The 27,817-nt window shown below is 52.7% G+C and overlaps 2 protein-coding genes across 2 annotated transcripts in view; both read left to right on the top strand.

Moving 5' to 3' along the window:
• RNF43 (ring finger protein 43) overlaps nt 1-18,374 on the top strand; it is a 65,958-nt gene extending 47,584 nt beyond the window's left edge. Inside the window, exons 2-9 of the mRNA XM_068978862.1 lie at nt 2,292-2,414; nt 8,892-8,966; nt 9,075-9,206; nt 9,797-9,901; nt 12,411-12,572; nt 13,334-13,436; nt 14,253-15,608; nt 18,244-18,374. Coding sequence (XP_068834963.1) covers nt 2,292-2,414; nt 8,892-8,966; nt 9,075-9,206; nt 9,797-9,901; nt 12,411-12,572; nt 13,334-13,436; nt 14,253-15,608; nt 18,244-18,287 — 2,100 coding nt within the window. The 3' untranslated portion in view covers nt 18,288-18,374. The remainder of the gene's footprint in view (nt 1-2,291; nt 2,415-8,891; nt 8,967-9,074; nt 9,207-9,796; nt 9,902-12,410; nt 12,573-13,333; nt 13,437-14,252; nt 15,609-18,243) is intronic.
• A 2,390-nt stretch (nt 18,375-20,764) lies between these two features.
• Nucleotides 20,765-26,693, top strand: SUPT4H1 (SPT4 homolog, DSIF elongation factor subunit). The gene is made up of 6 exons (XM_068978015.1): nt 20,765-20,861; nt 21,133-21,247; nt 21,669-21,775; nt 24,869-24,924; nt 25,204-25,257; nt 25,698-26,693. Exons 2-6 carry the CDS (start codon nt 21,179-21,181, stop codon nt 25,763-25,765), a joined length of 354 nt encoding a protein of 117 aa, XP_068834116.1. The 5' UTR covers nt 20,765-20,861; nt 21,133-21,178; the 3' UTR covers nt 25,766-26,693.
• The last annotated feature ends 1,124 nt before the right edge of the window (nt 26,694-27,817 follow it).

The following is a 27,817-nucleotide window of genomic DNA, read 5'->3' as shown; positions in this document are numbered from 1 at the left end:
CGTAGTAGGTAAGATCCTACGTGCATGCCCTGCGTGCTTGCTCAGTCGCTTCAGTTGTGTCCAACCCTTCGCGACCCCATGGACTGCAGCCTGCCAGGCTCCTCCGCCCATGGTTTCTTGTTTGCAGTCCCTCCCAACCCTCAGCACAGGCTACTTCCTCCGCCACGAAGCCACCCTCCCCCTTGTTGTGGTTCCACTGGGTGAGCACACATCATTTAAGTCCCCAGAGGAGCACAAGTCACTCTGCCCTCCCCCGTGGGATTGTAGGTCCCCATCCCCAGGCCCTCCAGGGGGCCCTTGAAGGAACCTGCGTCACTAGAGCACAGTACTCTTGTATTCTGAGCTTCTCTGAGGCAAAGAGCCTACCGTATTCATTGTTGACTCCTCCTGCATCACTGAACAAGTGCCTGGCACCAGGAGGGCCTTTGGTGTTGGTAAAATGAAGAGATGAATGAGCAGATGGACAGATTAGTAGAGCTTGTTGAGATGGGGCTAAAACTTCACCACAGCCCCCAACTTTATGCCCCACACCATTTCTGGGGGCTGGGGGATATAGAAACTTTCTCTCACACTAAATCTTGATCACCACCGGCCTGATAGTCCTTAATTTCTAGCAGCAAGAATGGAACGCACTCCTCTCTCAACACCCCCTGCTCAGAGATTTTTATTCACAGGAATATAATTCAAAGGGAGCTAGTGCATACTTAACTGAGAACCTGCTATGTTCAAGAGGCCGCAGTGACACGGTATGAGGAAATAGCCCAAAAGTGCTTTCAAAAAGTGACTGTGCTTTTAAATCCAGCATTGGCATTATCATGCTCATAAACATCTTCATAAATTCAAAATTGTCTCTGGTTCCTGTGACCAAATTCTCTCTGGTTCTTCCTGGAAGTCCTTTAGACTTCAGCAGCAGGAGCCAGGGAATCGTGGGCAACTCCCTAGTAGGAAGTCCCATTCTTGACAGCATACGGTGGGTTTCTACCATGTGGGAATCCCTGGCCCAGAGAATTATGCTTTGCTCTCACAGTACTCTGGGAAAATTAGGTTTGAGTGGGTATTAGAATCACCCTGAAGGAGGGACTTCCCTGGCAGTCCAGGGAGGTTTGGTTAAGACTCACGCTTCCAAGGCAGAGGTAGCAGGTTCAATCACTGGCTGAGGAACTAAGGTCCAACGAGCATGCCATGTGTGTGCTCAAGTGCTTCAGTCGTGTCCGACTCTTTGCGACCCCATGGACTGTAGCCCGTCAGCTTCCTCTGTCCGTGAGATTCTCCAGGCAAGACTACTGGAGTGGGTTGCCCTGCCCTCCTCCAGGGAAACTTCCCAACCCAGGGATTGAACCTGTGTCTCCTGCGTCTCCTGCATTGCAGGCGGCTGAGCCACCGCAAAAGCCCTGCATGCCTTGAGGTGTGGCCAAAAAAAAAAAGTCACCCTGAAGAAGAAGAGAGTGTGCAGAAGGGCAGTCTCATCCCTTTGGCGCAGGGACCTGCAGTCTCTGTTCAGCCTGTTGGCCTGCTTCCCCTGAGTCACTGCTCCGTACCAGGCAGGCTGGAGGCCCCAGGTCTTGGCTGGACCTGCCATACCCTCAGAACAGGTGGGCAGAGCAGGCTGCATCCTCCTATCCACCCTTCCAGGGCACAGGATGAGCTCCTAGGAACTGTGCTCCTAGGAATTTGGCTAAGAGACTTAACTCTTAGCCAAACCTTATCCCCAAACAGTTCTCCTCCCTATCAGTAACCTGCTTACTCCCAGGATAGGCAAAGGGGGATGTTGAAGGGAACAAGATAGCATCCAGTGAGAAAACCCAAGCCGCAGGAATGATGGGCATCTCCATGGCAACAGCTGCCATGGGGACAGGAGGCACCAGCAGTGCCCAGCACTGCCCTTGGAGAGCAAGGGAGGAAGGCAAGATTCTGAGTGCACTGAGAGAGGCTCTGCACCTGGGGTCTTGGAGCAGAATTAGGAGGTGGGAGAGGCTGGGCCAGGAGAGCCCTTTGCAGCTGACCAGTTTGGAAAAGCAGGACTTGAGGGTTGCTGGAGTGGCTTTGCAACTGGCTCTTCACTTAGGTGCCCGTTTTGGACAGCCCTCACTCCTGTGTGCCCCCACCTCCATGCATCCTTGGTCCGGGGGCTCCTAGCTTGCTATGAGACCATCTGATGGGAAGCCTCTTCTATTGTGGCACCAGGAGGCCTGCCAGGCCCCTGTGAGAACAGTGAGGAAGTGCCCGGCTCTCCCAGCTGCGCCTTCTGCTCCCTAGAGCCTCCTAACCTGTCTCTCGCCTTCTCTCTGCAGTCTCACCCCCTATACCTGTGCAACGCCAGCGATGATGACAATCTGGAGCCTGGGTTCATCAGCATCGTCAAGCTGGAGAGTCCCCAACGGGCCCCCCGCCCCTGCCTGTCACTGGCCAGCAAGGTAGAGTCACCCTTGACTCCAACACACTCTTCACCCAGCTCTGGGCTGTGAGAGGTCCTGTGCTCATTGTCTACTTGTTTCTCGAGAGTGATGTGCTCAGTTGAGGTTTTTATAGCCCATGACGGGTCTGAGAGACATGGAAATGCAGGCCCCCATCCTTTCCCCACCAACCATGTAGCAGCAGAACCTCCTGATGTCACCTAGGGTTTGGACCCCATCCTGCCTTCTCCCTGGCACGTGGACATTCCAACACCCCGCCCCCTGCCCAGCATCAGCGCAAAGAAGGGGTCAGCCAGAGGGCTTTTCCATCTTTCAGATATACTCACTGAGCACCATGCAAAGAGAGCAGAAACAGAAGCCAGTACCCCTTAGAATACTGTTCCTCTGAGACTGCAGAGTGGCGGGCCGCACTTCCACGGGGCGCCCCTGGCTGGAGCTGGCAGCCACTGCCACCTGTCCACTGTCACGGGCTCTCGGGCTGGCACGCTGCCCACCGGCCTGCCACCTCACGGACCCGCACACATCTGCAGTCACGACCCCTGCTTTCACATCAGTTACTGTTTTCTTTGTGCTGATATGAGGGTGGGACCCAGCGTAGATACTTCTTGCATATTAATTCTCATTTATGTTCCACAATGACCAGGAAAACTAGACATTGTTATCCTCTATTTGACGTAGAAGACAAGTGAGGGTCAGAAAACTTGAGTAACTTGCCAGAGGAGCAAGGGGCGGAGCGGAGATTTGAACCGAGCCTTGTCCAGTTCTCAGCCCCGAGCTTTTAATCCCTGTGCCCTGTTGCCTCCTGTTCTGGGTGGGAAAACGGAACCTCTGTGGTGTGATCCTCATGCTGACACAAGCCAGAGTGTAGCTAGGTTGTGGGGGGCTGGGTCAGGCAGACTTTGGGGCGGGGGTCCTGCTCCCGAGGAGGGCTGAGAGGGGGGTGACAACCCCACCCTGTGGGCCTGCTCCTTGTGCTCAGGCCCAAGCCCTCCCGGGGGTTTCGTGGTCCTCCTGAGGGCTGTTTCTTGGGCCAGGAGTCTCAAGGGAAGAGCCTGGGTTCTTCACTGATTCCCCAAGGGAATCAGTGGGCAAAGTGTGGTGCCCATGGATGGGTGAGGATATTCTTTGGTTATGCTGATGCCGAAGGGGCTCCCAGGGAGGGGGAAATGGGGGCCAGGAGGCGCTGGAGAGTGTGGTGTGTCTGCAGGATGGTGCAGGTTGGTGCGGGGCCTTGCTGGCAGCAGCGTTTTGTTAGGCTGAAGCTGCCCTGCTTCTGGCTATTTCATTTCCATTGCTTGACAAAGTATGGCAAACGTCACGCATTGTTCATTTGATAAATGACTGCCTGCTGTCGGGTAGGGGAGTGTGAGTGGGTTGTTGGGGGGGGGAATGGACGGATGGGGAGGACAGGTTCTGAGAAGCCCTGCTGTCCCTCTGAAGCAGAGAGTGACTTCACATGCACGTGGACGCTCAGCAACCCGTCAGGATGCGCCCACGTAAGACAGGAGACTTCTTGTCGCCCCTAGAGGAATAGGTTTCTGTAGGAGACGTGAGCCACGTGCAGAGACGCTGGGTCACCAGGGACATCGGTTAGTGCTCTCTGAGGTACTTAAGTAACCTGGTTGGGCCTTTGTTTCCACTCCCATAAAATGGGACTTTGATTTCCTACCCCGGTGACCAAGGTGAGGTTGAAAATAATGTCTGTCAAGTGCCAAGTAGCGCCTACGCTAAATCAAACGCAAAACCAACAGGAGAAGCACCTTGACCTCCCAATATTTTAGACATCCCACAGGCTTAACTAAACTCTTCAGTGTGGGTTGTTTTTTTTGTTTTTTTTTGTTTTTGCTTTTGGTTGGAATTCTATCAGTTCCATGTGTTAATACAAGTTTTCTCATAGGAAAATGAATTGTGCTTAAGAAATGCAGTGTGCGACCCCATAGACGGCAGCCCACCAGGCTCCCCTGTCCCTGGGATTCTCCAGGCAAGAACACTGGAGTGGGTTGCCATTTTCTTCTCCAGCGCACGAAAGTGAAAAGTGAAAGTGAAGTCTCTCAGTCATGTCTGACTCTTAGCGACCCCATGGACTGCAGCCCACCAGGCTCCCCCATGCACAGAATTTTCCAGGCAAGCGTACTGGAGAGGGTTGCCACTGCCTTCTTCGCAGCTTGGGTAAACATATTTAAAAATAGGGTCATGGGAGAAATAGAGGAAAGGTGGCTCTTTGGTGAGGAAATTTGAAAACCACTGACCTCCATCCGCTCTGCGCTGACGTATCAGTTAGTGTCAGAGGTGCCGTCACGATCCCCAGAACTGGGGCTCGGGAGCCAGGCAGCCCCATGCCCAGAGCCCAGCATCTCCACTGCCCTCAGTGTGACTTGAACTTTTCAGCCTCCGTTTCCCCGTCTGTAAAAGGGAAATAATGATGGGGCTGACATCATGTAGTAGTTAGGAGGGGTGGAAGAGACAGTGCAGATGGAAGCTCTTGCCCTGTGCCTAGCACACAGCGATCACCCAACAAATGATTGCAGCGGTCACCATGGCCCTGGTCATCGGCATCTCTATCCTGTGCTTCCATAGTTAACAAGGGTGCTCTCTCTCTCTCTCACTGTCCTCTCCCCATCTCTGAAACCCTCACTAGTTCTTCTGGACTCTTTCATTCTTGTCAGCACCGCCACCTTCCTCCTCCCGCCCAGTCACCCAGATTGGTTTCTTTTTTATTATTATTTAATATTTTTTTGGCCATGACTCACAGCATGTGTGATCTTAGTTCCCCAGCCAGGGATCAGTTCGGAGCCCCCTGCACTGGAAGTGTGGGGTCTTAACTACCTGACCACGAGGGAAGTCCCCGTCTCTGTTTCTCTGTTAGCACCCTTGTGATTCCTCAGGCCCTTACCACCCTGTGCCTGGACTGGAACAGTGGCCTTTTGCCTGGTGGAAGGAGCTGGCTCTGGAGGCAAAAAGATGGATATAAGCCCTGCTTCTATTACCATAGAGACCACCCCCTGGTAACCAGGTACTCAGAAGGCTGAAATCCTGGGTGGGAATTCTGCTTCCACTGCTTATCAGCTGTGTGGCCCTGGACAAGTTGTTCTGTCTCTCCGCGCCTCAGTTTCCTCAATTCAGAAGTGGGGCTGATGACTGTCTTATAGAGTTGTTGTGAGGAGCAAATGAAATCACTCACGCAAAGCACATGATAATAGCTAATATGATAATAACTAACACTTACGGAACACTTACTCTGTGCCAGGCACTTATTATAAGGCTTTACATGGATTAAATTATATAGCCCTCAAAACAACCCTATGAAGTAGGTTCAATTATTACCCCTAGTTTATAGAAAGGAAAACTGTGGCACAGAGCAGTTAAATGACTTGCCCAAAGTTTCACAGCTAATAACTGATAGCAGATTCAGTCTGGGCAGAGTGGGTCTCAATAAAGGTGTTATCCCTTCTACCTCCTCCTACCCTCACTTTCAAGCCGAGATGAAGCCCACCTCTTCTGCTGAATCTGTCCTGGCTGACCCAGCCCAGCTGGGCCACTGAGGGCAGGAGCCCTTCCCTCCAGGCGTGCTGCAGGGTCTCTGGGCATGCTTTACACAACCAGGCTTCATGAAGGGCCTTGTCAGGGGCTGGGGTGGGAGCGGGGAAGCCAAGCGTCCTTCTTACCCCCAGTCCCGCCCTCAACCTCAACTCGCTTCTATCTCTTTTGTGTTGAAGATTTGTCAGTGTGTGCGTGTGTGCATGCGTGTGCGTGCGTGTGTGCTTGCGTGCGTGTGTGCATGTGTGTGTGTGTGAGATGAGGGGGAAGATGGAGGAAAGGGTTTTCTGCAGTGAAAAAAGGTTTGGAAATGACTGGTCTGTTTCATTTATTTGTACTCTAGTGTTGCTATCAGCATTATAATTTTACACATATGCCTTGTCTCCGCAGCTAGATTATGAGTTGTTCTGGAGGGCTTGGCCTTCCCCGGCTTGGTGTCCTGGGCACAGTGGGTGCTCAGTTAGCCAGCAATGAGGGGGAGATCCACAGTGACATGTCTGAAGAGGAAGATCTAAGGCGTGGGGCAGTGCGGAGCGTAGAGGCGCCCGAGTCCTGGGACACACTGGCCTCCCTGCTCTAGGCAGTGGGCAGCCTGCTTGCGGCTCTTAGAAGGCCGGCTGCCTCTGCAGCTCCAGAGAGGCCTCTGGGATGTCTTTCTAAAGTTTATCTTTCTATCTTGAGGGCCTGCCCATCCTCTCTCTCCCAAGTTCTCGTCTCTGAAGAAATGCTTCTCTTCCTCCCTCCCTCTTGCTTGGGTGCAGGAGGGCAGCATGGGTAGTCCCCCGAGGGGGCAGCCATCTGGCCCTAAATCTTGCTTTTTGATTCCTAGAACTCTGGACATGGACACCCACTGCCTGAAAGTCCTGTTTGTTTTCCCTGTTGGCCAACCCTCTCTCTTTGATCACTTTTACAACTTTGTAATTATGGGCTGTATTCGGCTAGGGTGTTTGAACGTCAGGGTAATTACTTTCCACTGTTCCTACCCCAACCCTTCAAAGAGAGAGGGGTGGAGAAGTCAGAACATCTCCAGAGGAGGAAGTCTGTGCCCTTCCCTCCTGCTCTTCCTGGCCGGGCTGGGTTCAAGGCCTCACCCTGGGGATGAGAAGCAGAAGGCCTTGGTGGCACTGAGGATCCAGGAGTCTCAGTTCTGTGACTACTAAGGTGCCCCCAGCCCCACCTCTTGGCCAGTTTATGGACTAGGAGATTAGCAGGAAGGAGTCCTTCTATTCCCCTGGGGGTAGCTCCCATGCTCTGGTTTGGAGGCCTCTGAAGATTGGACAACTTTTTTTTTTCAATTTGGTTGGCCACCTTCACATCATGTGGGATCTTAGTCCCTTGACCAGGGATGGAATCCACGCCCCTTGCATTAAAAGAGCAGAGTCTTAACCACTGGACCACAAGGGAAGTCCCTGGACCACTTTTTTTTTTTTTCCCCTGGGGTCACTTAGATGGCCTAGGGGGTCTCCTAGGGGACACTTGCAGCGCAGAAGCAGGCTAGAGAAGGATGAAAGCTGTGAGCTCTCTGCCTCTTCAGCAGTCACACAGGGACAGCCTGGCGAGCCTGGGCCTGGGCGCTGGTGGAGGGCCCGGCTCAGCTCCACAGGGCCGGAGGAAGGGAAGGGGAAGCTGCCCTCCTGACCAAAAAGCCCCGCTTGAGTGTCTCCACCAGCCTCCCGGGGCGCCCCTGCCTGTTCGGAGGGGCCCCTGCGGCTGCCCGGGGAGTGGGGAGCAGGGAGGCGGGAGCAGCAGCCGCGCCCTGCGGCCGGCCCGGCGGGAGAGCTGCTCGGAGACCTGCCCCGACAGGCTCTCCTGGGAAGGGAAGCCGAGATCAAAGCGCTGGGGGTGTGAGCGAGTGAGTAAGCCCGGCGCGGGCTCCGCTTCCTGCCTCACCGCGTGCGGAGCGGTTAACTCCTTCAGCGCCTGCAGGAAGGCCCCAGGCCCCCAGCAGGCCCCGGGCCCCCGAGGCCCCAGGCCGGCGGCCTGGAGGGCGTGTGCGCCCGAGAGAGGCCGCGCAGCGCTCCGTCTGCCCGTTGTCTGCCCGCGCGCCCCCACCGCACCCTCAGCGCTCGGCTCCCGCGTCTTCCCGCACGCCCAGAGCCCTTCGACCCCCGCTTCTGGTTCTCTCTCTGGCTCTGCCGTCTGCTCGCCCGCTTGGCTCGACTCTGGGAGCTTGGCGAGCGCGCGTGGGGCGTCCTTGTGGGAACAGCCCCTTGGGTGCCTCCCCAGCCCAGGCTCTGTCGCCCCCCTCAGGGAGGCGTGAAGGGCAGAAAGCACCGGCCGGGGGCCCGCAGTAAGGCCCTGAACTGGAGCCGAGGAGGAGTTGGCCAACTGGACAGGGGCGGGGGGACAGAGATGGGTTGAGCCTGGGGCTGTCCTTGACGCCGGGGGAGAGCAGCGTCCCGGGCTCCTGGATCGGCCTGCAGAGGAGGCGGAGGCGAGGGGATGCCCTGCACCCTCCTCTTCTCGGGCAAGGCTGGACCCTGGAAAGCCCAGTTCTGTTCTGAAGGAGCTCTCCGCCTTTCTGAACAGGGGACAGTTCACTCTCCAACGCCCCAGGTTGGGGGACTGTGGTCACTCCCTGCTTTCGGTTCTCACCCTTCCTAGTGAAGGCGGACTAGAGGTACCTCCATGGCAGGGCCATCTTACTTGTCCCCAGGCCTGGAGCCTAGTTCACCCGCTGGCACCTACTGATCCCTGTTAAGGGTTTGCTCCGTTACAAAAGGAAGGACTGAATGTGGTCCTTGAAGGCAGTGGCCCTGGGTGAGCTCAGGGCGGGGCAGGGTGACCCTAACCCCACTGACCCCTTGCATGTGTTAGAGGTGTGAACATGCAGAGGTGTGGGGTGCGCCTTAGGCAGGGGTGGATGTGTGAGGGGGTGAGGCTGGGGTGTGGACGGGCTGTGTCTGACCCCCGCCAGACCTCTGCTTTTGGTCTCTGCAGGCCCGGATGGCGGGGGAGCGAGGCGCCAGCGCCGTCCTCTTTGACATCACGGAGGACCGCGCTGCTGCTGAGCAGGTACCCTGGATGAGGGGTGCTTGAGGAGGGGGCTGGAGGGAGGAAGAGAGAGGTGCTTCGGGAGCAGAAGTCAGGACACAGCCGCCCTCATGGGCACTTCCTCTCCAGCTGCAGCAGCCCTTGGGGCTGACGTGGCCCGTGGTGTTGATCTGGGGTCACGATGCCGAGAAGCTGATGGAGTTTGTGTACAAGAACCGAAAGGCCCACGTGAGGATTGAGCTGAAGGAGCCCCCGACGTGGGTAAGCGGGCCAAGTCTCCAGCCCCGGCCCCAGCACCTGCAGTCACCCCCACCTTTCCCTGTGCGACTGTCACCGAAAGCCCTCAGGCTCCTGGAGTGCAAGAGACCTTAGAAGCCCCCAGGCCAACTCTGTCCCCCAGCTGCGCTCCTCTGGACAAGTCTCTTCCCCACTCTGGGCCGCATCTGCAGGATGAACAGATTGGGCCAGCTGAGTTCTGAAGTGGTTTTTCAGCATCTTGGTTTCATGGAACACAGTAGCAGAGCCAGAATGAACCCCTGGGCCCTGGGCCCCGTGACACCTGGCTGGTATTTCTCCACCCACTGGGAAGCTCCTACCTTGCAGAGGGGTCACTGTCCCCTTTTCTCCAAGCACACAGACCTTGAGATTGTACCTCTCAAAACTGGTGTCTGGAGAAGCCTCCCCAGTGAGTGTCTGTGGGCAGAAAGGGACCACCTAAGCCCACCTGCAACCTCACCCCCTCTTGGAGACTCAAGGGCCCCCCTGTTCTCCATGTGTCTCCTGTGTTTCTCCCAAGTTGGCCTCGCTCCTTCCGCAGGTGTGACCCTTTCTCTCTCTACTCACTCCCCCAGCCAGATTACGATGTATGGATCCTCCTGACGGTGGTGGGCATCATCTTTGTGGTCATCCTGGCCTTGGTGCTGCGTATCCGGTGCCGCCCCCGCCACAGCAGGCCGGTGAGCAGGGTGGGCTTCCTGGTGGAGGTGGGCGAGCGCATGTGTTGGGGGAGGGTAGGGAGCAGGAAGGGAAAAGTAAGGATAGAAGGTGCCCTTATGCCCATGAAACAGTTTACACCAACCCCCCTTCTGTCCCCTCCCCCGCTCCCCGTTTGCAAATGACTTCGTTAATTTCCAGCAGCCTCTCTGCGCAGGTGTCCTCGGTTGTTCATTCACTCAACAAAACATTCAACAAATAGCTCCTGTTATGTGTCAGGCGCATTCCAGGTGTTGGAGCTCGTGCAGTGAGCAAAAGACAAAAGCTCTCTCCATTCGGGGAACTTTCATTCTAGTGGAAATAGACAACAAAATAAGTAAAATATAGAATACTTCAGATGGTGGTAAGTCCAGGGAGAAAAATAAAAAAGGGGAAGGAATGCAAAGGGAGCAGGGTTAATTTTTAAAAGCAAGGCCAAGAAAGGCTTCATTGAGAGGATGACATTACAGGAAAGACCCTCAGTGGGTGAGGGGGTGATGCGTGCAGATGCCTGGAGAGAAAGTGATTGAGGTGAGAAATCAGGACACTGCAAGCCCTTGAGGCAGAAGTGTGCCTGGTATGTCTGAGGATCAGCACGAAGGCAGGCAGTGGAATCCAGTGGGTAAGAGGGCGGAGCAGGAGGAGAGTTCATGGGGGCCCAGTGGTGTTGGACTGTCTAGGCTGTTGTCAGGAGGTTTTCTTTTTTCTCACTCTGGATGAAATGGGAACCATGGGATGGTTTTGAGCAGAACTAGAGCCATGATCTGACTTAACTTTTAACACGATCACTGATGCCACTGAGGTGAGACCAGATTACAGGGCAGCAAGGCTGGAGACAGAGCGACCAGCACAGAGGCTGTTACCGGATTCCAGAAGGCAGTAATCGTAGCTTGGCTCAGGAGGAGTCAAAGCGGTGAGAATCAGATTTTCCCTATACTTCGAAGGCAAAGCCAACAGGTTTTCTTTTTCTTTCTTTTTTTGAAATAAGAGAATTAGTAGTACTACTTTAGTAAACTAAAAGGGAAAATGCAAAACCTATAACCTTGGAAGGAAAGTTATGACCAACCTAGACAGCATATTAAAAAGCAGAGGCATTACTTTGCCAACAAAGGTCCATCTAGTCAAGGCTATGGTTTTTCCAGTGGGCATGTATGGATGTGAGAGTTGGACTGTGAAGAAAGCTGAGCCCCAAAGAATTGATGCTTTTGAACTGTGGTGTTGGAGAAGACTCTTGAGAGTCCCTGGGCCTGGAAGGAGATCCAACCAGTCCATCCTAAAGGAGATCAGTCCTGGGTGTTCACTGGAAGGACTGGTACTGAAGCTGAAGCAGCAATACTTTGGCCACCTCATGCAAAGAGTTGACTCATTGGAAAAGACCCTGATGCTGGGAGGGGTTGAGGGCAGGAGCAGAAGGGGACGACAGAGGATGAGATGGCTGGATGGTATCACCGACTCAATGGACATGAGTTTGGGTAAACTCTGGGAGTTGGTGATGGACAGGGAGGCCTAGCATGCTGCTATTCATGGGGCTGCAAAGAGTCAGACACGACTGAGCAACTGAACTGAACTGATAACCCATTCAAGAATTGGAGACTCTTACTGTAGTTAATGAATCTATTTGATAAAAAGATTAACTCAGTGTATTTGGTGCCAGTATTAGGAAGACTCCACCCACCCTAATGGATCATAACAGTGTACAACATAGGCTTCCCTTCTATAGATTTCCATAAAACGGGTCGACCACACCCACAGTTACTCTCTTCAAAAACACAAGATCCCAAGTGCCCATCAGATGGCAGCATTCCAATTAATCCAGATCCCCGTTAGGATTCCTTAACAAGTGATCAAAACCATCACAGCCTTACCACCAGCTATTACCCATGCCCAAAGCATCCTTACTCCATGGTATGAATGGATCTTCCTCCATAGGGATTTTCTTCCACTCTAACAGTAAAGTTCTAAATGGGCAAAATATTATTAGGAGAAAAGGTTAACTCCTGGAACCATCACTTCTATAGAACCTCAGGGCCAACAGGTCTTCTAATGGATTGATCATGGAGTGATCAGTTAATTCTAGTTAAGAATGACACTGATATTTTTGGCCTGAGCGGTTAAAAGAACAGAATTGCCATTTACTGAGGGGAGGAGGACTGGGGAAGGACAAGTGTGTGGTTGAGGTGATTCATGGAATTAGGGGTGTGGGGTTTGTGAAGTTGGATATGCCTATTAGATATTCAAGATGCCATGTCAAGGTGGGGCAGTTGGGAGAAAAGCTCCTCTCCTGGGTCGTCAAGGGAAGGAAAGGTAATAGTATGCATGGGGGAACGGGATGAAATGCTTACAGGGCTGTGGAAGGACTCCGAGGGTACAGACTCCCCAGGTGGTCTGATGGTCGTGTGATCTAACTGCGTGACGGGGACCTGAGCACAGGCCAGGGTCCAGGGGTGTGGGGGGAGGAGCCTTGGCCCCATCCTGGCCCACCGTTCTCCCCAGGACCCCCTTCAGCAGCGAACAGCCTGGGCCATCAGCCAGCTGGCCACCAGGAGTTACCGGGCTGGCTGCCGGGGCGCCCGGAATGAGTGGCCAGACTCCGGGAGCAGCTGCAGCTCCGCCCCGGTGTGCGCCATCTGCCTGGAGGAGTTCTCCGAGGGCCAGGTGAGGCCAGGCTGGAGAGGGAGGTGGGTGAAGTTGGTGTGGGCGTCCGGTCTGCATCTGGGTCCTGTGTATCCTGCATGGACAACCCTGAGGTTTGGTCATTTTCCTGGTTTTCCAGGGAAAGAGAATTTCTGTTTGTTGAGTGTGTACCACATGCCAAGCTCTGCAGTGGGCGCTCTAGAGGCATCTGTCACCCTCTTGACAGTGAGGGGTGGGGGTGGATTAGTTTTTTAGCCTCATTTTACAGCAGAAAACTGTTCAGAAACTTGCCCAAGGTCATATGCAGTGGCAAACGTCTAGATTCTCTTGATACCAAAGCCCATACGTTTTCTGTTGTGCTAGGAGGTCTTTGAAAGCAGGTGTTGGCAATAAAGGAGAGGCCAAGAACTTTTCTGGTGGTCCAGTGGCTAAGAAACCTCCTGCCAATGCAGGGGACATGGGTTCAATCCCTAGTCTGGGAAGATTCCACATGCCACGGGTTCAACTAATCCCACTCCACAGCTTCTAAAGCTTGTGTGCCCTAAGGGCCCGTGCTGTGCAACAAGAGAAGCCACTGCAAGAAGCCCGTGCACTGCAACAGGAGTAGCCCCTGCTCACCACGACTAGAGAAAGCCCGAAAGCAGCAGCGAAGACCTAGTGCAGCCCAAAATAAACAAATGAATTTTGAAAAGGGGAGGGCCGAGGGAGTCAGGGATGGCCCTGCTTCCTAGCCACCGCTGTAGCTGCCGTCCACTTTGGCTCTGACCCTTTGTTTTCTCCAGGAGCTCCGGGTCATTTCCTGCCTCCATGAGTTCCATCGTACCTGTGTGGACCCCTGGCTGCATCAGCATCGCACTTGCCCCCTCTGCATGTTCAACATCGTAGGTAGGAGGTGGGCCAAGGGCTTCCCTGTGTGCAGGCAGATGGGTAGAGAAGGGGCTTCCCTCTGGGCAAATGTTTTGCCTTGAAGTGGAGCAGAAGGCAGGACTGCCTCAGTCGTTCTCTAAGCTGTGCCCTTGGGACTTCCATCGTGGTCCAGTAGTTAAAAATCTACCTTGTAATGCAGAGGATGTGGGTTTGATCCCTGGTCAGGGAACTAAGATCCTACACAGTTCAGGGCAACTAAGAAACATAAACCCAAGCACTGCAATGAAGATCCAGTGCAGCCAAACGAACAACAGCATTTAATAAAATTAAAAAAAAAAAAAGAAGTTGTGCACTGGTTGAGGGTACCTCCCCTGAGCCGGGCTTTTCTGTGTATTTTCATGACAGCTTTGTTGATTCTAAATCAGGCCGGTGGGTATATTTACTACTCCACTTCTCGGGCAATAAAGTATCCTATTCTAACAAAACCAGGATATTATGACCACATTCTAAAAGATGGAAGTATCTGGAGGAAAGAGAGCCTTTTTCTAATTCACCCAAAAGTGCAATGTGGGCTCGTGGTAGCCCTGGGTGAAAGTCCCGAAAGGACCATTGATGGGAGGAGCCATGCTAAGCAGAATCCCCCAGGGCACAGCTGATGGGAAGGGGCAAGGGCATCCCGGGGCGCAGGCAGGTTAGGAGCATCCTGGGTGCTGCAGACTCGACGGAGCTTGTGGGCGACTGCAGACTGAAGGTGTGCAATAGCCCCACTTTCCTGAACGCACCCTCCTTCAGCCGGTGGAGTCAAACACCTATGCTCTTGGTTCTTTCTTCCAGAGGGAGATTCGCTTTCACAGTCCCTGGGACCCTCTCGAGCCTACCAGGAACCGGGCCGGAGGCTCCACCTCATTCGCCAGCACCCTGGCCACGCGCACTACCACTTGCCCGCTGCCTACCTGTTGGGCCCTTCCCGGAGCATGGTGGCTCGGCCCAGCCGGCCCGGCCCCTTCCTCCCCTCCCAGGAGCCAGTCGTGGGCGCGCGGTACCACCGCCAACCCAGAACCACACATCCCCGGGCTCCGGGCGAGCCCCAGCGCTTGGCAGTGGCCCCCCGCCCCTACGCGCCGGGCTGGGGGCTGAGCCACCTCCGCTGCTCCTCCCAGCACCCTGCCACCTGCCCCGCGCCCCCTCGCCGGACCAGGCCCCACGACAGCAGCGGATCTGGAGAGAGCTACCGCACAGAACGCAGCGGCTACCTGGCGGATGGGCCAGCCAGCGACTCCAGTTCGGGGCCCTGTCACGGCTCTTCGAGCGACTCGGTGGTCAACTGCACGGACGTCAGCCTGCAGGGCATCCACGGCAGCAGCTCCACCTTTCGCAGCTCCCTGAGCAGTGACTTCGATCCCCTGGTCTACTGCAGCCCCGAAGGGGAGCCCCCGGGGAAGGCGGCTCAGCCTGGCATGGCCTCCCGGCCGCGGTCTCTGGACTCAGTGGTGCCCGCGGGGGAAACGCAGGTTTCCAGCCACATCCACTACCACCGCCACCGGCACCACCACTACAGAAGACGCTTCCAGTGGCACGGCAGGAAGGCTGACCCCGAAACTGGAGTCCCCCCATCCAGGCCTGCCGCTCCTCGGACTCAGCTCCAGCCAGAGCTGGCTTCGGCCAATCTGCACGCGACCAGATGCAGCCCAACAGCCCTTTCAGGGCAGCCCCCCGCCCCACAGCGGCCCCGGGCCCTCACGGAGCCAGCCCCCGGGCCACCCGACGCCGCCAGCCCCAGCCCGGCAGCCAGCAGCCTCTTCCACTTGCAGAAATCCAGCCTCTCTGTCCGACACCCACAGAGGAGACGGCGAGGGGGACCCCTGGAGCCCACCCCAGCCCCTCGATCCCAGGACTTGACTGCCCACCCAGCTTGCCAGATTTTCCCCCATTATGGCCCAAGCCTGGCACACCCTTGGTCCCCAGAAGCCCACCCACTGATCTTCGGACATCCAGGCCTGGAGAGGAGGCTGCTACCAGAAGCCCCAGGCCCTACATACCCAAGTTCCCAGCCAGTGTGGTTGTGTCTGACTCCACGCCAGCCCCTTGGACCGCACCCATCTGGGGAGGGGCCTTCCGCATGGAGTTCTGGCACCCTGGAGGGCAGGCCATGCCCTTATCCACACTGCCAGGTGCTACCAGCCCAGCCTGGTGAGTTCTCAGGGGAAGTGGGTCTGGTGGGGAGAGGAGACTAGAGTTGGATATGGAGTTATCCAAGGGGCTGATGGAAGCTGAGAAGGGCCCCACGGGGTGACATTTCAAATATTGGACAAATACTGGCATAGGGTGGGATGCTGGCTTGAATGGTCTAGCTCTGCCAGGTGTTAATCCTTCAGTTGCCAGATTGTAGGGAGGTCTAGGTGAGGTCCGAGTGTGGCTGAGACACCAGAAAGCCCTTGGGGTGGTTTGTGGCAGCAACTCAATCACAAGTGTTTCTTTTTGCTCATTTGTTTTAATAATTTATCTGTTTTGGCTGCCCTGGGACTCCGTTGCTGCATGTGGGCTCTCTCGACTTGCTGCAAGCAGGGGCTGCTCTTCATTGCCGTGCAGGCCGCTCTCATTGTGGAGCACCGGTTTAGCTGCCCCGTGGCATGTGGGATATTCCCAGACCAGGGACCGAACCCATGTTCTAAACCGCTAGTCCACGAGGGAAATCCAAACACAAGTGTTTCAATATTTTAAAAATTGGTACAGCTATAACAATGCATACAGCTCAATATTAGTTGTAAATACCAAGGAAGCCAACAAGAGTCTGGACAAATAGTTACTGAAAAACATAATTCCAGGCCAGATGAGATCTTATAGGAGACATAACTAGAGATAACCATATTTCTGGGCTTCCCTGGTGGCTCAGATGGTAAAGAATCTGCCTGCATTATGGGAGGCCTGGATACGATCCCTGGGTTGGGAAGATCCCCCGGAGAAGGGAAGGACAACCCACTCCAGTACCCTTGCCTGGAGAATTCCATAGACAGAGGAGGCTGGTGGGCTAGTCCATGGGGTTGCAAAGAGTCAGACACGACTGAGTGACTAACACACACCCACCCCTGCCATATCTCTGGGCTATATGAGAAGAGTTATGTGAATGATGGGAGGAAAAGTGGAGAGAGATCACAGGTGGTTCCCAGCAGTCCTGTGATTTTTCCCTTTCCCCTGAGTTAAAGGAACTAAAGGAACTGGGGCTTCCCTTCTGTGTACCTTCGTTGATAAGACCAACATTATTCTCTCGGGGACTCCATGCATCCCTGTTACTGTATTGTAGCCAATGGTGAGACTGTAGATCCTCAACTTTAACTTGGTGTCTATCTGCTCAAGTCCTCCCCTCCCTCTTCCTGGTCCCCGACTCCAGTTCTTCTCCATCGTTTCCTATTGTGTGGATGACAGTATTCTTTGCCATTGCTAGGAGGAGGCCTCCGCCCCTAAAGGGGCCCCGAAAGTCCTGAACTGTAAGACTTCAGGGTCTAGGAATTCCACAGGCAGGACCTGGGAGCTGCTGTCATCCATTCTTTCATTTCTTCCCCCCATTTTTCTTTCTGCATTATACGCATGCTGTGTGCTAGGTCCCAGACTCTCAGGACATGGAACTTGTCAACCAGGAGACCCAGGTCTGTGGAGAGATGGGCGTGCAAGCTGTTATCATATAGAAAAGAATTGTTCCCATAGGGCCATGTGACGTAGACTTTGACCATGTGTTTGATGGCTCCAATGTGGATCCTGTCACACGTATACTTTCCCTGCTGCCACTGCCAGACCCACCACCTCCTCTCTCTCCCAAACTCAAAACTGGTTTCAGTGCCTCTCTTTCCCCTGCCCTTCAGATCCAATCCACCCCCAGGGTCTGTTAACTGTGTCTCTGCCAGCATTACCATATTCTTTTCCAGTACTGCTGGTCCCTGCCCATGTCTTAGGTGCAGGCTAAAGATCGAGGTGGGAACCTCCTGGGTCCTTCCTTCCCTCTCACAGGGCCATGGAGAACAGCCACGGAGCATCAGTGTCCTGTCCTGTCGAGCCGTGCAGTACAGTGACCCTGCTCATCTCCCCTCCCTTCTGCGGCCAGCGTCCTCCTCAAATAAACTGTCCAGAAATCTTCAAGTGCTCTGTTTTGCTCAGGGTAAAGAAAAATCCAACCTGGTTTGACCTTCAAGGCTCTAGTACCACCTAGCCCCCATCTGCCTTCCCAACCTTATTTTCCACTCTTCACCTTTCCTTCCCCTGCTCCAAGCTTTAGCCAAACTAGGTAAACACTTCCTGCAGTTTCTGCAGCCCAGAATATTCTGCTGCCTTCCTATTCCCATAGATGGAATTCTTCTCTATTCCTGCAGGACCAGCTCATGTATCTCCACTTTCAGGAAGCCCTTCCTGATGCTCCACTTAAGACATGGTCTCTCTCCTCCCTTGATTCATCTCTTATAAGCCCAGTCTGGCCCCACTGGCATAATTGCAGCTTACTAAATGCACACCTCTCCTACAAGGTTGCCAGGGCCCTGCTTAGTCTTTTTGTCTTCTATTTGGCACAAGGTTGCAGGCCAGATCCACTAGTGATTAATACATATTCATTAGATGAATGAATGAATAGTAAGTGTTGGTAACACACTGGTTGCTATATATGTATCTTACTCTGGATTTGTTTTTCTCTCCCCTCTGTCCCAACGGGAGTCCCTCTCAGCTTTCAATCTAATCACTCCTTCTGGACCCATTCCCTGCTCTTGCCTCTCTCTTACAGGTAGAACAAGCAAGAGGCTGGCCTGACCCTCAGTGACCTCTCTCCTCCCCTCTCTAAATGCAGGCACAGAAGAGGAGCTGGAGGAGCTGTGTGAACAGGCCGTGTGAGATATTCAGTCCTGGCTCCAACCAAGAGAGCTTGCTGGATGACTTGGGGCCCTACCTGGCACAGAGTCCTGCTCCTCAGAAAAGAAAGGACTTCAGAAAACAGCCACCCCCCCCTTTTTGGGCCATATTCCTGGAGCCACTGGCAGAGGGTGGTGATGGTGGGTGGCAGGTGTCCTCTCCTGCTCCCAGCTCCAGACCTTCTTGGCAGAACCATCTGTGTCCAGCCAGGCAACCAGCTACCACTGGTGTGGGTGGGCTCCCTTGCAGGCTGTGCTTTTCTGAGAGCAGGAAGCTAGGCATGGGTAGACAGGTGTGATAAAGGTGGTGCTCCTTCCCCAGGCTGAGCACTTCTTCATCCCAGGCCTCATGTTCATACCAGCAGATGGGTTCAGCCAAATGAATGAACCCTGCTCACCTCCTTCCTGAAGACAGTCTTGCACACCAGCTTTGGCTTCCCCTCAGTAAGGCTGCTGCAACAGCAACCCTGGTTCTTACCGTTTTCCTTCTTTGCAAAAAGATGATGGGCTTCGCAGCTTCACCAGGCAGGGCCTGCCCTGGTGCACAAGGAGTTTTCCCTCCTTGTCCATACTGTCAGCTCCTCTATATTCAGAGGAGAAGCCAGGGTATGCAGTCCCTGAGGTGGTGCAGCACCCTGAAGAACCTGGGTTGAAGCCTCTGTTCTTCAGGCTCCCTTGTCATTCCAGCAGCCCCAGTCCCTCTGGGGGAGAGTAGTGGGGGTAATGGGAAGGGGCTCACTCTTCCTTGGAGATCGCTTAGCTGAAAATCCCAAAGGAGGTGGAAGAAGAGGATTTCTGCTGGACTTTATTTAGGAAGAGGGAGGAAGGGATGAAGGTAGAAAAGGCTGAATTACAGCTGAACAAGGAATTTTTCTCTGGGCGCTTCCTCTCAGAGCAGGGAGAGGGAACAGGGGAGAACAAAGGAGAAGCAGTTTGGGGCCCTTGAGATTAGATGGCCCAGAGGCCCAGCTTCCCAGTATAAGCCACGCAGGTCAGATACACACAGTGCGGAGTCGGGTCAGAGAAGGAAGTCTGGCCTGGGGCAGCTGGTCCCAAGTGGGCAAGAGCTGAGGGGCCTCCTCGGGGTGACATTCGCCCTAGGGCAGCTGGACCATCGCTGGCCCCCTCAGGCGTTATCCCATTTGGAATGTGAATGCGGGAACAGAGTGGGCACAGCACCCACCTGGGGATCCTTTTCCCTCAGAGTCAGTGGGGAACTAGCACCTAGGCACCCACGTGGGTATTTATATCTGAACAGGCAGAAAGACGCTTGAATCAGGCACCATGATGAGAAATGTATTTATTTGCTAATATATTTATCCATAAACTTGATCTGGTCTCATGGTTTTCTTCTGTCATCACTGTCACTCAGGGTAACAACTTCATCTTCTACATGGGCAAAAATATTCCTAATATCAGAGGCTAGGCTCTAATTTATGAAAGGACAGAGTAGCGTGGTGGGCTCGGCAACAAGAACTGGCTGGTAAGCCCCTAAAAGCATTATTTAGGGAGATCAGGGAGAGAGAAAGTGTGGCTGGATTCTCCTTGTGGTTCAGTGTGTCATTTGTACTATTACTGTATGTTTAGTTCACACTCTATAATGCTTCACGGACTTTCTCTGTGACCCTGCAAAACACTGTTGCCTCATTTTTCCACCCATGAAATGGGCCCACTTCAGAGTTGTTGGAGAGCTCCCCTGGGACAAACAGGGTGAAGTGTGTTTCAAACTAGAGAGTATGCAGTGATAAAGAACATCCTAACCCCAGTCCCAGCGCCCATCTGAACACAACATGGGACGGGCTCCAAGCACAGACCAGCCTTGAAGAAGCTCCGTTTCAATTCAGGAGGCCTGGTTGCGAAGATACAACAGCGGGGCCTGAAACCATCTATATCCCACAGTTCCAGTCTAGATAAACACAGACGAACGTCCTCTGCCTACTCGTGGGACTACCGCGAAGCTCAAGGGAGCTGGTGCTACGTGGGTATGGAGAATTCCATAGAGCCTGCAGGGGCTTATCCTCTTCTCACAAAAAGCGTGCTTCTTCGGGAAAGGTTTGGTAGAGGTGGGGATTGTCTGGTGCCAGTTTTGAACCAGACAGCAAGGCATTTGTAAATCTTCCTATAGGGTGCAAAATAAAAAGGACACGACCTGAAGTAGAGGAACTGGAGGCGTAAATTATCAATTGGAACGAGGAAACTTACATAAAGAGTTCTTAGAAATAACAATACGCATTTTTTTTTCGGAAGTCGGCTCACAAACCAGCATTCCTGTGGACGCAAAGGGAAACCCAATCACTCGCTGGCAGGAAACCTGATCACTTGCTGTTAGGAAACTCGATCACTCGCAGGTAGGAAACCCAATCACGCTCTGGCCTTTAGGAAACCCAATCACGCTCTCGCTGGTAGGAAGGTGGGGGGCGGTCCCTGGACTTCTCATCTCCGCTGAGATAATCCAGAGGGAGACAGTGGACTCTCTGGCCCTCCACTCTTCAGACAGGAAGACCAAAAAAAAACCCTCTGCTGTCAGCCGGGACGCTCCAGGGGACCAGCGGTCCAGGTCAGACCTTCCGGCCCGCGGCTTGCTCCCGCTCAGGCGCCAACCGTGCCGCCCCGCCCCTCGGGCCCCGCCCCTCGGGCCCCGCCCACACGCTCGACGGCTGCGCAGTCTCGCCCCCGCGCCGGCCCAGGTGCCTCTCGGCCGGCCCCGCCTCCTGGCGGGAGAAACCATATCAAAGGCGGGGGGCGGGGCGGGGCCGCCGCGCCGGAAGGGGAAGTCTGAGGCAGAGGAAGTGCAGGCATTCTGGGTAATTTTTACTATTTATCCGCAGAGAGGCTATTGTGGCTCATTCCTTCGCTGATCTTCGTTGCGAGAGGATGGCTTTGGAGACGGTGCCGAAGGATCTGCGGCATCTGCGGGCGTGTCTGCTGTGTTCGCTGGTCAAGGTGTCTGTTGGGGACCTGGTTGTACAGGCTGACGGGAGACCAAGCTGGGGGAAAGAGGCCGGAATAGATGTGGGGGAACAGTGAAAAAGAAAGTCAGATCCAGGATCTGGGTGGGTGGCAGAGTGTGGGAAGGAGCAGGAGGCCATCGTTTACTTCAGCAGGGACACTGCTAGGTTGTGCAGCTGTGGGCAGGGGCCTCTCACATGCCTTTGCAACTTCAGCTTTCAGCAGAGGCATAACTATAACAAGAAAAGGGGTGTGAGAGTGGAACTTAGGCACGGGGCTGTAAGAATGGTGGGTGGGTGGGGGGGCGTGATGAGACGGCCGACATAGGGAGCTTTGTGCTTCAGCAGGCAGAAGTATGGAAAAGTGTTTTTTCTTTTGGCTCAGCTTTCTCCTTTTTTTTTTTTCCTCTCCCAAGACTATAGACCAGTTTGAATATGATGGCTGTGACAATTGTGATGCGTACCTTCAGATGAAGGGTAACCGAGAGATGGTATATGACTGCACCAGCTCTTCTTTTGATGGGTAAGCCGTTTGGATTGCTACATTCATTCTTTATATTACCCCCACCCCACAAAGTAAATTTGGGCAGACTGTTGAGACTCTTAATATGAGTTGGTCTCAGTTATTTTGAGACACACTAGTGCTGTGCTGTCCAGTACATTTTGAACATACTGGGTTAAAGGAACTATATTACTGAAGTCAATGGCACCCCACTCCAGTACTCTTGCCTGGAAAATCCCATGGACGGAGGAGCCTGGAAGGCTGCAGTCCATGGGGTCGCTGAGGGTCGGACACTATTGAGTGGCTTCACTTTCACTTTTCACTTTCATGCATTGGAGAAGGAAATGCATGGAGAATCCCAGGGACGGGGGAGCCTAGTGGGCTGCTGTCTATGGGGTCGCACAAAATCGGACACTACTGAAGTGACTTAGCAGCAGCAGCAGCATTACTGAAGTTAATTTACTTTTTGTTGTTACTCCTTTAACATGGCTATAGAAACTTTAAAAACGAATTGTGTGGTTTTCATTATATTTCCACTAGACAGTTCTTCACTAGACTATTAGGGAATTTCTGGTAGGGATTGTATTTGTCTCATGCACCGTTAACCTGGCATAGGGCCTTAATACATGTTTATTAAATGCAGGAGGATCTTTTTTGAAGGGTAAATTTTGGCCCCAAAGCTGATACTTTTAGATATGTCTAAGAGGACCTATGAGAAAAGTTTTCACTTAGTGAGATTATCCAGTGAGGGCAGGGGAATGAGAAAAACTTAAAGTTGGATGGGTCTTAGTTTTCTTTCCCCAAGGGAGGAGCCAAGAGGCAGTATTGTTTGGGGGTTAAGGAGGTACTGTTAAGTTTCTTTTGGGCTCTAGGCCAGTGAAGGGTTTATACATGAACTGGGCCCAAACCAGTGCTTGCTAAAACTACTTCAGGGTGGGCCCACTTCATTCTTTTTTGTTTTCCTTTAAGGGAGAGTAAAGGATTGGGCAGAAAAGATGTTTCATGGAACCTTTACTTTGTACATGTGTAGACATGCATGTACACGCTCAGATACTCCAGTTCTTTCATTCGCTTGTTAGCACATCTCATTCCCCTCCTCCCAGCCCCTGGCAACCACCATTTACCTTTCCTGTGAATTTGATTACTCTAGATACCTCATATAAGTGGAATCATACAACATTTGTCCTTTTGTGATTCGCTTGTTTTACATAGCATGATGTCTTCAAGGTTTATCCATGCTGTAGCATGTGTCAGAATTTCCTTTTTAAGTGTAATGCTATCCCTTTTTATGTATATACCAAATTTTAATTATCTGTCCATCTATTGATGGACACCTAGATTGCTTCTACCTTTTGGCTGTTTAATGCTGCCATGAATATGGGTTTACAAATACCTGTTTGAGTCCCTGCTTCCTTCCACTTCTTTGGGGATCTATATCCAGAAGTAGAATTGCTGGATTATTCTATGTTTAACATTTTGAGAAGCTGCCATGCTGTTTTCTGTAGCAGCACAGTTTTACATTGCCACCAGCAGAGTACAAGGGTTCCAGTTTCTCCACATCTTTGTCAGCACTTGTTGCTTTGTTTTTTGTTTTGTTTTTGGTAATAGGTATCCTATTGGGTGTGATGTGGTTATCTTATTGTGGGTTTGATTTGCATTTCCTTAATGATTGGTGAGGTTGAGCATCTTTTCATATCTTTATTGGCCATTTGTATATCTTCTTTGATAAAATGGGTTTTGGTCTTTTGTTATTGAGTTATAGGAGTTATTTATGTATTTTGGTGCATATTAAGATTTGAAGAGTAAGTATATCCAAGGCTAAAGAAGATTAGAGGAGGGCTTGATGAAGTCAGCCAGAAGTGGAGGCGATAGCATATGAATCAGGCTCTTAATAAAGGAAAGAAGTATAGGATTTTTGAGGAGGCCAAGATGAGAAAAAGGAAGAAAAAGCATTGTAAACAAAGGGATTGATTTGAACAAAAGAATGGAGTGGGTAAAGCAGGGTATGTTTGGAGAGTGGTGGGGATTCTGATTAGATTAAATCATCTGATTGGATGAACAGGCACTGTGAGGCTGGAAGGATAGATTTTGAAGGACAGAAGGACAGAGGAAAATACACATTTGGTCATGAGAACAGCCTGTGTACATGCCTACCCCAGATTGGTCTGCCAGGCCAGAGTGGGCCTTACCCTACTCGGCACCTCTAGAGGTGAGGTCAGTTCCACTTGAAGCATATGACTGCGAATATAGGATTTGGATGGGGAGGGAGGCTTCCTAAGTAAGAATCCAAGATTGTTAGCAAGAGAAGGAGGAGTGGATACTGAGGAGGCAGTCAACAAACATCAGTGCAGGTCTATCACAGGAGGCAGTCAGTAAATACCTGATTGAATGGGGGGTGGTGACAGAAATGACCTCTGTAGCTTCTGAAAGCACCTGAAGCTTACCTGTCATGCTCAGTAGTAGGCTTCTGTCCCTTTCTGTGGCCTGTGCTCTGGGTTTACAGCTACCCTGGGAGGAATGATTAGGATAGTAAGGAGAGCTAATGTTTATTTAGCGTCTACTCTGTGCTAGGGCTTTTTCATGTATTAGCTCACCCTTTTAATTTCATCTTAAGTTCTGAGGGAGCTCTTCATATGCGAGTCAAGCTGGACAGCTCATTAGAGGCAGAGCTTGATTAAATCTAACTTGTTTCTACTAAGGGGACCACTGTTTAGACTCAGCCTCCCCTTTGCCCTGGGCCCCAGCCTTCAGTGGTCGTGCTGGTTGTAATCAGCCATCTACCTTGAAAGCTGTCCCACTCCCTGGGGCATCAGTCTTTTTGGGGGGCGAGTCATGACTGACCTGTGACTGGGGGCCAGGGACTTAAGCCCAAGGACTCTCAGTACTAGCTGAGTCAGTCCCTTCCCAGCACTAGAACTCTGTGCAGAGCTTTCCTTGCTTCCTAGTAGAAGCTCAGTTCTTGTCTTTTCCTGAGGTTTCCTCTCCCGGAACTGCTGTGCTAGCTGGGAATGGGGTAAAGGTGGGCGTGGGGCCCGGGGTGGGCTGGGCAGTGCCCTCAATCTCGCTTTCTCCAGTGGAGGCGGCTCCGGCTGACTGTTTCTTTCCCTTTCCTAGAATCATCGCGATGATGAGTCCAGAGGACAGCTGGGTCTCCAAGTGGCAGCGAGTCAGTAAGTGTCTCCCTTCGTCTTTATCCTGGCCTAGATGTGTTGTCTGGGCTGGGTGGGTGGAGTCTTCAGTCAGCTGGTCAGTGGCCCCAGAGTGAGAAAGATGAGGTCAGAGGGAAGCCATGAAAAGTGTCCTGTGCCCTGTCACTTAAAACTTGTAGCCAAAAGAAGCAATTGCTCTTCTCTTAGAGTTGCAGCATGTCTTTCATTTTTAGCTTAAGGTTGTGTGTGGTCTTTTGTCGTAACTCACTCTTAACTGCAGTCTCTCTTCTTCTCTTTTAGGTAACTTTAAGCCAGGCGTGTATGCAGTGTCCGTCACTGGTCGCCTGCCCCAAGGTAATAATAATTATAGTAATAGCCCTTGTTCATTTATTGTGCCAGGCTCTATGGAAGTTTCTCTTGTGAATTAATGCCGGTGCTCAGGACGACTCTGTGAGGGAACCAGAGCCTCAGAGAGGTTAAATAACTTGTCCAAGGTCACGCAGTTAGTAAGGAGCCAGAATTTCCACCCAGGCATCCTGGCTCCAGAACCCTTGCTTTTGACAGCTACAGTGTGTCTCCCACCGTTGTCTTCCTGTTCTTACTAAGTCATTGACAAGCACATGCCTGGGTCCTCAAGGGGGTGACACTCCAGCCACGCAGTTCTGATGAGCAGTCCAGAAATTCCAGTTTGCCTAGAGCGTACCACCCCCTCCCCTCACCACATGGGAGCCAGGGGATCCTTCTTGTCTTCTGACTCTTCTCCCCTCACAGAGCTGTTTCTCTTCCCACTGCAGGAATCGTACGGGAGCTGAAGAGTCGAGGCGTGGCCTACAAGTCCAGAGACACAGCCATAAAGACCTAGGAAGGCGCACGGCTGCCAGCATCTTGCCTCCTCGTCTCTGCCACTGCTTGTTTTCTGTCGTGGAGCTAAATGGGCAGGACTTCAAACACATCCCGCCCTCCGATGCTGAGACTCAGCCGACTGTCAACTGATCAGCCCAATGTGTCCTTGGGCCATTTTTACCCTCTTTGGACTACTGTGGGGGGTGGGTAGAGACTGAATTCAGTGGGGAGTAGGATGCTAGTTTTCCTACCTACAGCCCAGGGCTGCGCCCTTGCTCATAGGCAGGACTCTGGGTCAGATGGCAATAAACATGAACCCCTAGAAATGTTCTTAAGCCCACAGCAGAAGCCTTCCTTCCCTCTTTCCCTTAGCTGGGTGCAATAAGAACACACTGCCCAGTAGGCATCTTCCCAGAGCAGCAGAGCCCTTCTGCTCTTCATGATCCATCTCAGCCTCCAGGGTTGTAGCCTTTCGAATGTGCTTCCTTGGGTCTCGGAAGGTCTGCCGTCCTGAGTCTAGGCAACCATCTCAGCCTCGTAGTCCTGGTGTCTGTGGTTGCCGCCTTCTGCCCTTTAGACCTGGCACAGCAGGTATCCCTTAAAATTCTGAGGGCAAATACTACTTGTGCAAGTAGTATTTGCCCTTGACCATGTTTAATACCTTTTTTCTCTTCTTTGTTCAGTTCTTCCTATACTTCAGGCCTACCAGTGGCACCCTTGACCTCACCCTGCCCACTTTCCCTACGTCCCTCTAACTGGAGACCCTCAGATTACTGTTGGGTCCTGCTCTGGTTAGTTCGGGCCTCCCCGGGAGGTGGGCCTCTCCTTTGTCTCTGGCCTAGTAGGGGTTCTTGAGTCACTTCATGCTACTGGCCAAGGTGAATTATTTGTTTTAGAATTAAATATTTATCATAAATTCTCTTCTATTTAAATTTCTGTAATAAAGCCTGTTAGTGTCCCCATTTTTGTTGTTACTGTTGTCATTTATTTGGCTTCTCCAGGTCTTAGTTGTGACGTGTGGGATCTAGTTACCTGACCTGGGTTTGAACCCAGGCCCACTGCATTGAGAGCATGAAGTCGTAGCCACAGGACCACCAGGGGAGTCCCAGGGTCCTCATTTTTATTTCCCTAAGTTTCTTGCTCCCCATCTGTTCAGAACGAAAGTGATTACATTTCATTTACTTCAGGATTTTTGTGATTCTGAAAATAAAGTGGTGTGAAAATTCTGTAACTTCAGTTTTATAAAAGGTAAAACATTCACTCTTTTATTAGCCACTCTTAAATATATATACCACATGTGTGAAAGTCACTCAGTTGTGTCAACTCTGCAACCCCATGGACTGTAGCCTGCCAGGATCCTATGTCCACGGAATTCTCCGGGCAAGATTACTGGAATGGGTAGCCTTTCCCTTCTCCAGCGGATCTTCCCAACCCAGGGATCGAACCCAGGTCTGCATTGCAGGCGGATCCTTGACCATCTGAGCTGTATACAGTCAACCCAAATAGTGGGGAAGTGCTACGGGAGGACTGGCACGCAGGCGGAGCTCTGACTCAGGAGCTGAGGGGCCTGCACTGGGGCTGTGTGTCTCTCAGCCACCTGGTGTTGCTAGTGAGTCAGTGTCTTACCTGTGACCTGGAATGTGTGGGAAGGCGGGGAGATGCTGCCTCACCAGTGACCCTCCGCATCCCTTGCGCTCTCACAGGCCCAGGGAAGGAAGCTGGCCGCCTCCCAGCTGCTCACGTCATCCCTCCCAGGTCCTCTTCAAACTGGAACCATTTTCTCATGCCTTCAAGCTCAGGGAATGTTCCGTTTAACTCCAATCCCAACTGAGTTTTTCATGGACTTCCCCAGCCCAGCAAGCTGACCGAGCTCCGGGGTAGTGGTTTCTGTTCTTCAGTTTCAGTCTGAAAGGAGCCTTGGGAAGCAGCCCCACCAGGCCGGAGCTGACGCGTCCTGCAGGGAAGAAGTGGGTTTTACCAAGAGTGCCCGGCCGTGCAGCCAACGCCCCACTTTCACTGGCGTTCTCAGAAAGTCCCTTGGAAATCCCCCGGCCACCGTCCTGTGTGTCTG

The sequence above is a fragment of the Capricornis sumatraensis genome, chromosome 8, assembly GCF_032405125.1.
Source record: "Capricornis sumatraensis isolate serow.1 chromosome 8, serow.2, whole genome shotgun sequence".
Taxonomy (NCBI): domain Eukaryota; kingdom Metazoa; phylum Chordata; class Mammalia; order Artiodactyla; family Bovidae; genus Capricornis; species Capricornis sumatraensis.
The sequence above is the reverse complement of the archived record's forward strand: the minus strand, read 5'-3'. Positions and strand labels throughout refer to the sequence as shown.